This window comes from Metopolophium dirhodum, chromosome 3 (assembly GCF_019925205.1).
Source record: "Metopolophium dirhodum isolate CAU chromosome 3, ASM1992520v1, whole genome shotgun sequence".
Taxonomy (NCBI): Eukaryota; Metazoa; Arthropoda; class Insecta; order Hemiptera; family Aphididae; genus Metopolophium; species Metopolophium dirhodum.
The window spans coordinates 40,915,885-40,932,711 of record NC_083562.1 but is presented as its reverse complement, the minus strand read 5'-3'; the positions used below and the strand labels follow the sequence as shown (position 1 = coordinate 40,932,711).

Here is a 16,827-nt window from a genome sequence, read left to right as displayed (position 1 = left end):
AATTCTTAGTCACAGTTTTTATTTATAAGCATTTAAAGTTCAAATCTTGACAAAATACAGAAAAATCACGAAAATTAGCAAATTATTTTGAGTTGAGAATTCATAAAAATTTTTCTTTTTAAATCTCAGATTTGAAAATGTAATACAAGATTTTCCATAAGTTTGTCTACCTTTATCAAAAAAAAATGTCTACAAGAAAGTCAAGTTAAATTTTTATGAGCGTTGGAATTTCATATTTTTACAACATTAATTGATATTCACTCGATTTCTCATGTAACGATTTTCTTATTTTCTTATAATTGAAAAACATATGACTGTAGATACTTAGACCATAGGTACATACATGACATTTTGACTGAATGGTTATATTAGCATTTTCTATACACCATAACATTTTACAAATATTTTGACTTTTTTGAGCTGTTTACGGACATTGTCAGTTTTCAATTTTTTTAGTTTTTTTGTCTATAAATATGAATAAAATTTTATTTGTTTGGTAAAAAGGCGTGAAAATTTAATGCAAGGCTCCTGATATATTGTTACAATAGCAGTTGAAAAATATTAAAAATACATAGGCACAATTATTTTTATAAGGATTTAAAGTTCAAATTTTGACAAAATTTATCAAATTTAAAATTTATAAAATGTTCAACTTTTATAGCTAAGGATCGAAAATTTAAAACAAGGCTCCACGTAAATTGGTTATATATAAATTACTTTATTCACAATAATATCATCAAATATACTTGGTAATATCTTAGGCTGACTGACCGAATCGTTTTTCTTATACAATGATATTATATCATTGAATTCAAATTTAACACCATCCATTTCAGTGACCCACTTACCCACTTACTGTACAGCAGAGCGACATCCACTTATCCATCTTTTTTGTTGTTTTTTCCTAGGTATTTTTTTTTATCGATTTCTGTATTCAAACTTTTAACCATATTTAGTTAAGGATTTTTGATGCAGACTGCTCGATTGAAATGTATTAAAAACATATATTTTCTCTAGGTAAAAAAAAATTTGACAAAAATGTCTTTATTTGGGTAAGTATGAATTTAGATTTTAATCATATTTTTTTTGAACATCAAAATAAATGTTAATTGTGTTTGTCTTTATCTAGGTAAAAAAATACTTATCTTATCCCGCAACTTGTACCATGAATACAGTGCAATAAGCGATAAAAAAAATAAAAACGCATCTACAGGTCACGTATAATAATGAATATCAATATTATTACATAACAGTATAACACATATTATAGTTTCCTCCGAACTGAGATTGGTGAAGTGCATAATAATATTCAAACTGGTTAATATATTATATTCTTCAGCGGCATACGATCCGTGTGTTATATTTTGTGTGCGCCATGATTAAATAACTTATCTTTTACGAGACTAGCCGCAGTGTTCTGACGATAGCGACCACACGTGCATCACAATGATATAGTTTAAAACAATTATTACATCAAACTGTTTAATATTATATAGTGATATTTACATTGTACAAACGTTTCTACTATTGGATTGAACATCAAATATTAGTGTACCGTTTTATTGTGTTAATTACCAGCTACTCGATAAAACGCTGTTCAATTGGTCAAGGAATATTGGAATATAATACAATGTACAATATACACATTTTTCAGAAGGTATTTATCCTGTTAAATATACGGTTTTTATTGTTTTTATTTACTCATAATTAGAACGTAAGTACTTAAAAAAACATAAAAAAAAATCAATTATTTGAAGTAAAATATTATTTTGAGTAGTGTTATAATCGTTTAAAACAACGACAAACTCATTGCCATTTGCCGCTATTAGTATAGCGTCTTGCTCGTAGATTGTGGTTCGAAAGGCTATCAGAAATCACACGTATTTGTTTATATTATATAATATGTTTCAACCGGTTGTATGTTTTAATGAATAACGTTGTATCCTTTGATCAGTTTAGACTTTTAGAGTTAACGGGTTTATTAGCATAGGTTTTTAACTTTTCGAAACGCTGGTAATTATATTTATTCATCCACAAATATAAATAATAAAATATAACCATTAATTATTTTAAGCAGGTGACATATAATTATATATCAGTATTGAAAAGCAAAAAGAAATTAAGCATTATTATTCATTTTTTAATTTTATTTTTTAATTGATAATCATTAAAATTTAAAAATATTTTATAAAAAAACCTACATTCAGTATAGTATGTGTTTATGTTTTATCGTTACAATTCTGTGATTATAATATGTCCATTTTAGATTTATAGCAGCATTTCGGCACAATATACGTGTTTATACCGACAGTTTCAATCGTATCATTTATTTAATAAATTGACTGATTAGTAGTAACCACGCCGGTTAAATAATTAATATATAGCTATAATATAGATAATATTATAAGTACGATATTTTATGTAATCCTAATCTTAATTTATTAGGATTTCTAATATTTTTTCGATATGCGATGTATGATGGTCGGTAGATGGTAGTTGCTGTCACAATGGCATAAATGAATAATAAATCTATCGCACTATACATCTCACTATCAAACGTGCTTGATAGTTGATAAGGATTTGGGGGCTTGAGTCTCATCTGAATTGTTTTTTTAATACAGAAATTACCTATTTATTTTAGGTAATTATAGATTTATTTAGACAATTTTGTTAAAATTGCCATATGTTTGAGTAAATGATTACTAATGTACTAATGTGTTTGTGTGATATTTTTAATATACATTTAGCAATATTGTATTAATGCATTTTCTCTCTTATTTCAAAGTAATTTCCGTGAATTCCACTGTTATGATTAAAAATGCAATTTCTTTTTATCTATAGGTACCTATGAATATTTGGTTTTTTTATTCATTGGATTTTAGTACGGTTAGGTTAGGATTTTGTACTAATTGATTGTATTAATCCGCTGTAGGTTGTATTAAGTAAAAACAACAAACTCGGTATAACATTGATACTTTAGAGTTAAATAAAATTATACACTTTCGTACAAACCATACAGAGTCTACCGCGTCGCCTACTTGATAATAAATACTGCTGCGAATCTCACGGACAACGACAGTCGAGATGGCATATAATACATTATAACATATGTAATATAATTTGCACTTAAATTGCTTCCACAGTATGTCACACTCAAAAGGTGTCGAACAATCTGAATTTTTTCTCGGTAATTCAGCTAGTATTTAATACAATTCACGTATCAAAATTCTTATTTTGATTTTTTTTCAAATTGTCTTACCTTTAAATATCAATATTAATATATTATATTATTATATCAATAATATATGACGTATTATATAGGTATATCTATATTTACTATTATATAAAATGATATCATTTGTTTGTATGTTCGGGATAAACTCCGAAACTACTGAACCGATTTCGAAAATTCTTTCACCAATAGAAACACACGTCAAACACGCCACATTCTTTGTGTTATAGACTAATTTAAAAAGGGAATTGATCACCCCCAGTTAGGTGCTCAAACAGGAATTTTTAGATTTACGATATTCACTTTTGTTTGTTAATGGTTGCTACGGGTTATATATATCTAATAAATTAATTAATGTTTGTCTGTAGATTAGACCTCTGGATAATTTAAAAATTTAAAAACTTAAAAAGGGTTAAATTTGTTTTTTTATATTCATCGGATTTTAGTACGGTTATAGGTTAGGTTAGGATTTTTATTAATTGATTATATTAATCCACCGTAAGTGGAATTAAGTAAAAACGACAAACTTGGTATAACTTTGATACTTTAGAGTTAAATCTATACAGTTACGTACAAACAGCACGGGGTCCGTAATTATAATTTCCTACCTGATAATATACTGCTGTGAATCAGAATTTTTATTCCAGGCAACAGAAAAGTTGAGATAAATTTTGAACACTATACACCGAATATTAAATAACGCGGATTGAACAAAGTTTGAGTCATATAGAGTTGGTTCATTTAACGGGAAACGAAGTGCACGGGATCAGCTAGTATATAATAAATACACTATGTAGTATGTACCTACTCCAAAAAATTTTTTTTAGTTGTCATCTTATAGTAATATAATAATATCTGTGGGGGACAGAGTGGCCAAGCGGGCTAAGGCGTCGGTTGTGACGCACACCGACGCTGGTTCAAACCTCGGTTCACGGGTGGCATTTTTCTTCAAGTCATGGTGTCCGGAGAGAAGTGCCACCATCCTCCACCCGGGCATGGCAGATACCCACGGGTGCCCACTAAAAAATCTGCCAAAACTACACACACGTGTTACACCTACAGTTCCCTCCCCTACAAACAAAAACAAATAGCTAATGGCCATAGTTGCCGGGTTTCACAATCAATAAAAAAAAATAAAATAATATCTGTAATATAATGATAATATCGTCTTCAGTTAATTTCTACAATATACCTTTAACTATATAAGTATTATAATAAGTAGAATGTACGATGTACCGATTCATTTTATTAATCTTGGTACGCATACATAATTGTGGTTTCGGGAGTTCAGCTATTTCAAGTACTTTTTTTCACCTGGTATACTGGTATATCGGTTACAATATTGTTTTACACTGCAGGCTGCAGTTTTGCGCAACTAGTTTTACTACTTTACTAGTTTTAACGAATATTATTAATTTAGAAAAGCTGCAGTATAATAATAAGATACAAATTAGCGAATCCCGTTATTTGATATTGTGCATTATTCTTATATTTTAATACATATTATTCTATATATGTTGATCGTCGCAAGCAGAACGCAGATTCATAACTCATAACAGTATTACTGTTTATACAATTCCAAACCCAATACAATTAATCCGTGATTTTAGATTCTGAGAGGAGCGATGAATGTTTATTATGATGTGTATTTTTTTTACACCATTTCTAGTAGAACAAATACTTAAGATTTTAAACATTGAGGGCTTATGGTAGAAAATTAGATCTAGTTGGGGGTCAACACAAAATCCCTAGTTTATTTTTCAAAATCATCGGGAAATAACAAAAAACAAATTAAGGAAGAATAAGTATATTTACGCTAAAACTCGTTTTTTGGTGTACCTAAGTATCTTAACTCATAAACCATTGACCATAGATTATTTTATAATTTCATTTCACGTATTCATATAGTTAATTTTATTCTTAGTTTACCATCAAAACGAAATTATAATTTATAATGTATATTTTGTTTTTATATTTTATTCAACCACAGTTGTTCAAGTATTTAAACAGCTAAATGTGATCAAATTATAATATAATAATATATACAAAGTACTAACGCTGTATAGTACATACCTATGCAAATTAGTGGCGTAATTAAACATGTTACATAGGGAAGGGAGGGGTTATCAAAATTATTATTCATGGAAAATGTATGAGGGGATTTCCCCCCCCCCACATCCCCTTAACTGCATTTTATATTTCATCAGTCATCACATATCAATATATTTATTCTATATTACAAAATAGTTATAAAAATTAACAAAAAAAGTAAAACAAATGTTTAATATTATTTTATTTTACAGTATTATGTCCAGATTCCTAGGCTTCTTGACAAGTTCATCAACGACCTCTTTACTTGAAAATTGAACATTATTATGAATTGCAAACATTGCCACACCCATAGTCATAGATAATATACAATGGATTGGACATAGTTCTTATCGAACGTTCCTGAATTGACTATCTCACTCAGAAAGAATTTTTATACTCCATGAAATTATTATAGTATTCATATAATTATTATTATTAATTCATAGAAGATAACCCATTTTTATTTTTTATTTTGCTGAGTAGGATGGAAGATGCACAATTTATATTTCCATTTTCCTCCTCTCTTCTTTATTCGGAAATGCTATCCGCTATGTTATTTAAATACGAATGTCCTATATGCATTGTATAATATTATCTATGGCCACACCATTAAGTCTTCAAATAGTCTTTTCTACAAACAAAATTAAACATTTTACTTATTAGGTATTATGAAAATTTATTTTATCAAAATCAAGCACAGCCATTTTGATTACCAACCTCTGACTATTGACATACACCTTCGAAGATATGTTTCAATTCTTTTAAGGGTTGATAACATAATATCTGGCGTAGGTACTTTCGTCGCAAATATCGTAATGAATCTGTCAAACCATAAAATATAAAGTGACCGCATGAATAGTTTTAAAATCATAATGTTTACAATGCAAAGTATGTACAAAACAGTATTACGTGATCTAAAGATAGTGTAGTAATGTGAAAATAAGATGTGTGCTCACTGCTCAATATATACGTATATACTTATATTTACTTATATATGATTTACTATTTATATATACTGCGTACACATTCTAAATTACTATATTCTAATATGTATATATGTACATACACATAAGTACATATATATATGGATTTAATTATATAGTAAATTGACTTGGCCGAAAAATTCGACTGCATACTCGCTAAGTATTCGATGAACGAAGGAAAAAGAAATAGGTTTAATATTGATTTACTTATATTTTAATATTAATCAAGAACACAATTGATATATTAGAGGTATTTGAAAGAGTACATTTATTATTTAAGACACAAAAATATTATACCTAACATATATTATATATCTCATCACGTATGACTGTCACCAAGGGCGTACGCAGAGAGAGTGCTGTTGTGTGAATCGGACCGATGTTCGAGGGATGTCGTCCGAGCCGATGAAACAGTTTAATTAAGCAAAGGGTATAATAATATAGGACCACAGATATTATAGTATAAACATCGGTGTGACTGTATATACAATATTATAATATATATTTTAAGGGTTATGACGATAACACTCTTTTTATAAAAATATATTTTTGAAGAGTGGCGGTCATTACAATAGGTACATTAAAACGAAATTTTATAAACATATTACACTGGGTATAGCGTTATCAAAGTCTTGGCAAGTAGATCGTAATTTAATACCGTCTTACGCGTCTTGTATGCAATATTATGTACTGTGTCCTATTTGCTTATTTGACACTGTACACCATAAACGGCAGTACACACCACACATGTCACACGTCTAAATAAGCAACATGCGATAAACGGTTGGTCGATGGTTTTCTAAATAATTATACGTATCAGAAAATATAATATAAAGTACACTTTCGTCTTTAGTTAAAGACAATTTAAAGGAGACTGCAGGCAACATACAAGAAGCCGGTATTTAGACCTGATCGCCAGGGAAAATTAAGGGGTTATTTTTAGGTGGATTAAAATTTTTAAAACGGATTTTGTTTCATTTTAATCGAAGCGTTGTTTAATATTTGATTTTTAACCAACCGTAAAACGGGTATTTTTAGCATATTTAGTATATTTTTTTTTTTTTATTACTAACTATATTTTAACAGTTTTTGGAATATTAAAATTTGCTCAAGGTAAAATACAGTAAATGTGTTTATGAATAAAAATTAAAAACCACCCCAACTTAAGTCCAGTAGTTTTACTAGGCGATTTAGCATTAGTTTATAAATTATTTTTAGTAGCTTAAAAATAATAATAAAATATTGACCATAATATTGTTTGATATGAGCCTGCACGAACGGAACTGCAACAATTAAAAATAAAACATTCATTCATACGAGCGCTGTGTGTCTGTATACTTTCCAGATAGACAAACACCTTAGACCTTATCAACTATGACAAACACACACTAATATATAAAAACACAGTTGGCTAATTGCAGTGAAGTTAAGTCAGCCGGGGGCTGTCATTAATATTATACTTAATTATTATACTCAAACGTTAGTATATATAGGTAATAGGTATATATATATTTATTTTTAATTACTTATGTCATCTTATAAGGAGTAAACTCAAATTAAAAAAAATAGGGATAACAATTCAGAAATTCAATAAATCATCAAAACTTATAACATATCCATCGATTTATCGTTAAAAAAACGAGACATATTATATTGTTGAGACAATATGTTATACAATGTACAAAGTACAATAATAAATAACATCATTGTAATATAAAAGTGTAATTAACTAAAAAACATTATTCACCTTCAAAATGATAAAGTCAATTTATAACAATAAATATTTATAGTATACCTATTATAGTATATAATATTACAAACAAATATAAAAACACACACGTGTTCCTCCCCCTACCGACTTAATAACCTACAGTAAAACTAAAAATAGCTAATGGCCTCAGCTGCCGGGCTCAAGATCAATTAAAAAAAAAATATATAAAAAGTCGAATATCAATGAAAATGATACCGTTTTAATAATTATTATCATATATAAATTATAACATTATTACAATTATAATTGTATGAGGTTATCTATCCTATGGATTGCAAAAATAATAAATCAAAATTAGTATTATTACCGACGATCATTAAGGTATTAATAAGGGAAGATTGTGAATATTTTTTTTTAATATTTGTTAATAAATTATATTAATTTAATAATTAATTAAAAATGATTCTTTTTTCCTAATGGTTTTATTGTAAATTTTGAAATTAATTTTTTCTAGGTTTTAAGAAAAATTCAGATTAATGCTTAATAATTTATATAAATACATACAAATTAAATAATTTCCACTATTTTTTAATGTGGACATTTTTAAGAAAGTATTGGAGAGTCTTTGTATACATTTTTTTAATTTCTTGTTATTTATTATATTGTATTTCTCAAAAATTTGATTCAGCCATAATTTAAAGCTGATTTATGTAAATACATGAAAAGTAGAACTACTTATTTTTATTGAGTCTTTTAATAATTGTTAAATATTTACTATTTGAGTTTAAAATATGAAAAACTACGGTTGTATTATATAGTTATGTTAACTCGGTTAGACACTCTGTATATGGGAATGTTTCTGTGTTTCAGGCAGTAGTCCAAGAGACTTAAAACATCAACGTTCAAAACATGTTACGTCTATCAGTATAAAATATATTACATACATAATATATATGAAAGGATCGATATGGATAGAAAGAGGTTCAGAGAAAATGATAGACTTATTGGAACAACCGAGGAGGAGGATGCAAAATCTGGTCGCCGACAACTGTTGGCGTGCCTTCTAGGTAACATTTTAAAACATTAGTAGGTACCTATATTAATGTATTTTACTCGTATTTAAATAATGTTCTAGTTTATATTTTTCAACAATAAAATATCTGATAATTTTATATAGAATAAGATTAAGAGAAGATAATTAAGTTCGAGTTTGCGCGAGAATTTATGTTCTACCTGCAATCCCCAGTTAAAACCATTATAGCAGTATTGTACATTTTATGTTATTATAACGTTATGTATAGCCTCGTTGATGTCGCTGTCGGCGGGCACAGTCATCGCGGGATGGTCTCCGACTGAAGGAAATTTCAAAGACGAAGATTTGAAGAAGTGGTCTACCGAACAGGAATCGTGGATCATATCGATTTACGTGGTCGGCGCACTGGTTGGAGCATTACCTGCCGGCTTTTTGAGTCAAAAGTATGGCCGCAAGACACTGCTGCTCTGGCTGGCCGCCCCCATGATTGCCGGATGGGTATTATGTCTGTTGCGGTTGGAGAGCGTGAGTATGACATAGATAATAATTTTATCAAAGCAAAAATAACGACTTGCCGTGTTTGGTTTGATAACTTGTAGGTCTCGATATGACACACGGTAAGCTGACAGTTTTAAAATATATTTAAAAAAATAAACGATAAATATTTTGATAAAAATATAAAAAAACACATTTAGGTAAGTCATAACTCATTACCCACATTTTGCATACGTGGTTCGGTGTGTAGGTTCTATCAAAATCAACTCGGGAGTCGGGACCCACCTGATACCTAATATCGGTATACACCACGATTTAAGATATATAGGATGCGTATCGAACTCCCATAATTTGACCGGTGAACTAACTATCTGAAACAGCTGTTCCCAGTACTACTAGCACACCCTGAGGACAAATATTTAAAGATTTAATAATACTATATACTATAGGTATTATTGGTATCAAAAGCAGATAACCGTGGTAAGTGGTTTATATTGTCATGATATTATATATATATATTTAACATATTTAAACCACAACGAGCGCTAGTGATTCTGGGCCCTCAGCTGTTTCAGATAGTTGGTTCACCAGTCACCGTAAAGCACTATTCGTCATAGGTCGATGTTAAGTTAAAGTGTTAAACCTGTATAATATCTTAAATCGTGGTATACACTATACCGCTTTAATCGCTGGACAGTGAACCCAAATATAGTGCGCATAGGTTTTTTTCGGATACGATGTGATTAACGATTTGTAACATAAACTAATATTATTTTAGTAGAAATATGAAATATTGCGGGTTTGCATCGGTGTGGTGTGGGTATATGCCATCTAATATTATATAATAATACGTTATACGTATCAAATAATTATTTATAATACTTTAGCGAACGTTATCGCAATTCGTAATAATTTAGTTCCATGTTTAAACGAGATTAAAAGCAGTACCTATAGGTGGGACCAAAAGTCCAGTCAACAGTGTACATATTGTTATCGAGTTATTTAGTGTAGACAAAATGTAGACGTTAATAATAACGTGAATAATGAATAATGCGGTTCACGGTTATTATTCTATTATAATGACAAAATATAATATTACCATGTTTAGTTAATATAGGTGCTTCTGAGTTATAATTGACGCACTTGCAATAATTGTAATACAGTTTAATAACGCATTTTTTAAGACTTTTGTAATCATAATTACCTACTAATTTCCGTAATCGTTTTTCACCGTCTTAACTCATAATCATTACAACGTTGACATTTCACCCATATATACCTACAACATAATATCAATATACCGTCTTTACCCTAGTACGTCAAAACGTTATAGAAAAAAATGGTTTAATTTTCAATTTAATTTCACTCGAGCCACATAATATTTATGTATACGGTTACCTATACGATTATACACAAAAAAACAGTTATCCAAAATAATGATAATACAATGGGTATATATTATGTTAATTAATTTTGAACACACAACACACAAGTCTATTCCAATAATTGAAATGTGATAAATTCGAGACAAAAATCGAGTTGAACAATTGACGACATCGTGTCGACGTCTACGGCTATTGGTTTTCTATACCAGCCATAGGTTATAGCACTTTAAGTATATTATACCTAATTTACGTAAATCCCATTTTCTTCCATTTACTAATCAAATATGACGTAATAATATAATATATTAATTGATTCGTGTGCTGTTTTATTTCAAAAATGAATGTGCTTGGGTCGTGTCTGATACAATAAACAATAGACGTTTAGACGTTTATCAATATTATATGATTTTAAGTCAATTTTACTCACCTATTTCCAGTATAGGTAGGTTAGGGTATACCTCTGATATGTACTACCTAGTTTCAGGGAGATGAAAATTAAATTTTGAAAATGTGACGAGTCAATTGTATTAGTCTTGTCCGTGTGGACGTAAAAACCGAACTAAGTATCCGTTAGAAAACACCTGCAAATATATAATATCTGCAAATACGCACAACAATTTTAAAAAATCACAACAACTATAACAACAATAAATATGGAATCGTGTGTACAATGTGTTCGCTGATTTGCAGTTGTTCCTGGAGTGCATGGGACGATTTGTCTGTGGGATATCGGTGGGCGCGACCACCGTGGCCGTGCCGCTTTACGCCCGGGAGGTGTCGTCGGACGTGTTGCGTGGCCGCACAGGGGTGTTTCTGGACTTTATGCTGTGCGTCGGCATACTATACGCTTACGTGGCCAGGGCGGTGTTGGATGGAGTGAGACAGTTCTGTCTGGCGTGTGCCGTCGTGCCGGTAACGTTTGTTGTGCTGTTCGCGTACGTGCCCGAGTCGCCCGTCCACCTGTACAACGTCGGCCAGTATGAACAAGCGGCATCGGCGCTGAGGTCAGTTACTTTATATATTATACTATGTATTTAAATAGTAACCAGCTGGGTGTATAATTTTTATAGTACTCACTCGCCTTTTCCATGTCAGTTTTTAGTGATGTTAAAAAATCACATTTTGTCTAATTTTTAAATTTTTTACTATTTTTTTTTTTATCATATTTTTATCATTTTCGGATATATTATATTATTGGGCATTTAAAGTTTCGACAAGCACTAGACCACAATTTTGTGGAATACCGCTCGCTATTTCTTTCCACTCGTCAAAATTTTAAAATGTAAATGCTTATTACTTATTAACAATATATTATATTAGTGATTCAGATTATATAATACCTATATACTAAATTAAATGGTTTTTTCTATGTTCAATATAATAATAATTGAATAAACGTAAACGAAAATAAATTCAAAAAGATAGATAATAATATTTATATATCAGGTTGCTTAAAGCCACTATTCATCCAAAACAAATTTTAAGTTTACTTACTCTAAAGTTAAACCAATTATTTTGAATTTACGTGTTATATTATTGAACTGTAGTTTGTTGTTTACAGATGGTTAAGGGGTAGGTGGTTCAATGTCAAAAACGAGTTCGATAAAATAGAGTCATCTAAGTGCCTCGACGATGAGTTATTTGACCGTGGTAGAAAAATGAGTGCCGTAAACAAGTAATTAATATTTTTTTACTATTTACGTTTAGTATTATTTATTATTAGTTTGTTTTCTAGCGCCCACAGTCGTGGCGCGAGATAAGTAATAAAAATATATAACGGCGGCACGACAGTGTAAATACCTAATATTATATATTATTATACTATATATAATATTACCTATATATAAATTATATTATTATCTCGAAGCAGGAGTTGCCCTTTAAACAATATACATATTGGTGTTTTTTTGACCGGACCTAACTAATTATCTACAGAATAAATGAATACCTAATAAATTGGAAAAACTTAGACAACTTTTGCAGATGATACTTTTGCAAATTAAAGGAAACGTGCAAACTTTTTAATGAGAAATTGTAATGAAATCTGAAATCACGGCGGCAGCATCTCTCGTTGTCGTACTACCGATTGGGGACACTCCATTTCGTGTACGCGACGCATTTTAATATTTCATTATTTATATTTCACGACTTCGCGTATTTATTGTTTGTTTCATTTTTTTATCGACTGACGACTATTGCTTCATTAAATCACCTTCTAGCTTAAATTTGTAATATTTTATTTAATGTAATTTGTTAAATTGTAATTAATACTAGTATTAGTGTGTTATTAGTTATTACCGTGTTCGCAGCTCACGTACGATAATATGTTGGTAATATTTAATCATAAATATACCAACTAAAGTGTACAACCAAGAATAAAAAATAAAGAAAAGAACTTATTGATTAAAAAAATAAATTTAGTGATAAAATAAATTTTCCAAAAAACTTGTAAAACAACGCTGAAAAATGCAAATTGCAATATTGTACGTTCGAGATGGTTCTGTATTTTAAAATTAACATTATCCAATAAGCTTTGTTACATTTTTTTTATAAGGCAATTAACTCAAACTTTAGAAAAATAATTGATAACTTACGTGCCTTTGATTGTAATATGATACAGTCACTAGTCGCACACGAGCAAAGCGCACGAGGTTCATATTTTTTACAATAATTTTAATAAGGATTTACAAATGGTTCCAGGAAATTCTTGGCGAAGGTGACGATAATTTCTTTCGGCCTGGTGCTCGTACAGCGAATGTCCGGCGCCGGAGGAGTGATCCAATACTCATCCACATTATTCAAAATGTCCGGATCCACCATCGATCCAAACACAGCGTGCATCATAGTCGGCACATTCCAACTGGTCGCTTCCGGGGTGTCGTTCCTGCTTGTCGACAAGGTCGGACGGAGGACTCTGCTGTTGACCTCGTCCGCGGTGATTACCGCATGTCTCGTCCTCTTGGTTGTTTACTTCAGCCTTATAGAAAAAGGTGAGTGAAATATTTTGCTGTGGTTGGTTCGTTTCGAAATGTGGCCAGTATTATTTTGAAACACCACGTCGAATCGGAATTAAAAACCGGATGTTGCGATTGCCATGACATAATATATGTCATACGATAACGCAATATGCAGACTATACCTATATAATACGAGACTTTCTGGTTAAATTCTCGAAATCTGGTAAAGTTGGTCGTTGATTTATATTTTTTATTAAGAACGTTTACCTCCAAACATTATGCTTAATATCGTGACAATAAAAATCATATAAATACCTATAGTGCCTTCAAGATCTTAATGCCTAACAAATTATTATTATGTATGTAGAAACGCTTATGGAATCGCCATGGAGGATATCCCTGCTGTTTGTACTGTGTGTGTTCATATCCGCCTTCCGGTTGGGCCTGGGACCAATTCCATGGTTCATAAGCACCGAACTGTCACCGGCCTTGTACGGCGGCCGCATACAGTCCATGGCCGCGTGCTTTTCCTGGTCCCTGTCGTTCGTCATTATGAAAACGTTTAAGATCTTCGTCGAGGCGAACCCCGTGTTGTTGTGGTGTTCGTTCGCTGCGTTCTCGGCCGCCGGGTTCCTGTTCGTGTTGTTCTACGTGCCCGAGACCAACAACAAGAGCCGTGAACAGATCCACATCGAACTGATCGGTTAGGTCGACCTGACCTATAGTAACCTACTAACCTGTAATATTGACCACATCCGGCGTCAGACTATATATTTCGCATCGCGTCCCACCACGACAAAATCGTGATCTCTATGCAATCTGCAACCGTTAGGTTGGTGGATCAATGGATCGGACTGACGGTAAACCCGGGTAGCAAACATAATTCCACGATCTTTGGCGTAACTATATAGTGGTGAGCTTGCAGGATGGACGTGCCCCCGATGAAAAATCGTCCCTCAGTGACCTGAACCGTTGTTCGGAAATATATATTATATTATAGGTACTTACCGTATCTTACCGTATCTTGCAGCCTTTAATGTTCTTGATCAAAGTATGATCAGTGGAAGTCTACGTGCTGTAAGAGGATATGCTTATATTTATCTATTTATTAATTATTTTAATATTTTGTACCGCTTTGGCTGAGATATGTGCTTTTTTTACCATTTTTATGTTTCAACGGTCCTGGACCACACCGTTCACTCGGTATAGTAAGCATTAAATTATCATTAAAAATTATTTATTCAGTGCACTCTATATATATTTTATGATTAATGTATACGTGCGTTTTAATATGATATTCTATTTCAATAAGTAATTATAATTGTCACGGGAATGTAAAATTCAAAATAATGTTATCGTTATCAAAAATAAGTATTAATCTTAAAAAACATTGTGATAAAATATGGACTTATTTAAAAATATTTATGATGTTATAAATATTAAATTATATTATGTTATTGTGATTCAAAACCGCAACTGACTGCGGAAATGATTAGAATCTGTATAATAGTAAATTGTATGGTATAATTATAATATTTATACATACCAACTATAATCTATATATAACTATTTATACTTGTACAAAGATCAATACGATGACAATGATGCACATAATTCTAATAACTAATAAATTCTTATGTATTATCATTATATTACTTGTTGTGTGTGCCTACAAATTACAATGAAGGCAAAATATATATTATTATTTTTTGAAACCGACAAAACTAATCTTTTTTACCTCATTGATATTTTTGTTATGAACTTATGATATTGCAATAGTGCAATGCTGCTAAGGCTTTTTAATGAAGAAAACAAAAAAAGTAACGTTATAAAGTTAAAAATGTTAATCGACGGTGTAGTATATTAATCTGATGTTATATAGGGTCAAAGGGTCATAACACTTTAATATTGTAATTCTTAACATAATATAATTATAATCAACAAAAAATGAAATGAACGGAGAATTACAGAAAACAAAAAATAATCGTTCAATATTAGTGCTAGTGTGTGGGTTAAATCAATAAGGGGCCACAATATTACGAACTATGATGGGTACAATCATTACAACCGTAAAATTGAATTTATTCTACCTAAATAATGAAGGAAAAAAAACCACCATCGTACAAAAGAAAAACACAAAGTATTCTACTATTCTATATTATATATATATAAATGAATCCTATTTCCCTTAGTCGTGGCAGCACGCGTGGACGGCTAAACCGATTTCGCTCATTTTTTTTTGTTGTGTTCGTAATTGTCAGGACAAGGTTCATATGAATGAAAGTTTTAGGAAAATCAACCGAAAAGTAGGAAATCTGGGTGTTAAAAATGCAATAGTGGCGCCATCTGTCTAGAATAAAATAAACTAAATAATAAAAAATTTAGTTTATTGTTGCAGATTAAAATAATAATAGTGTATTGGTTGCTATTAGTTTAGTTGGGCATGTATTTGTTGATTTGTATTATTATTTGTTGTCAATCTATATCATATATATAAAAATCTCGTACCACAATGTTTGTTCGGGATGAACTCCGAAACTACTGGACCGATCTTGATGAAATTTTTTACACTGTGTGTAATTTGGTCCAACTGAAAAGATAGGCTAATTTAAAAAGGGAGAGGACCAACCCCAGGAGGTGCTTAAACGGGAATTTAGAGATTTCCGACGGACATTTTTGTATATAAATTGTTGCCATGGGTTTTTAAGCTATTATAATAAAACAAAAAAAAAAACTATTTGCTTTACTTTTTAAATATAAATTAAAATATAATATCAAACTATAAAAATGTGAAATGAAAATCTCTGTACAGGCTAAACTCTGGAACTACTTATCAGATCTTCTTGATTTTTTTTAAACGAAAGAAGGTTTATATGAAAAAAAATGTTAGGAAAATCCACCGGTGTATAATATATTGGTTGCTATTGGTTAATCAGGCAT

General features: G+C 30.6%; 1 protein-coding gene across 1 annotated transcript; it reads left to right on the top strand.

Moving 5' to 3' along the window:
* The first annotated feature begins 1,320 nt into the window (after nt 1-1,320).
* LOC132941637 (facilitated trehalose transporter Tret1-like) lies at nt 1,321-15,603 on the top strand. Its single transcript, XM_061009777.1, has 7 exons — nt 1,321-1,657; nt 8,888-9,084; nt 9,319-9,575; nt 11,621-11,934; nt 12,492-12,605; nt 13,631-13,920; nt 14,255-15,603. The coding sequence occupies exons 2-7, from the start codon at nt 8,985-8,987 to the stop codon at nt 14,593-14,595; spliced, it is 1,416 nt and encodes a 471-aa protein (XP_060865760.1). The 5' UTR covers nt 1,321-1,657; nt 8,888-8,984; the 3' UTR covers nt 14,596-15,603.
* The last annotated feature ends 1,224 nt before the right edge of the window (nt 15,604-16,827 follow it).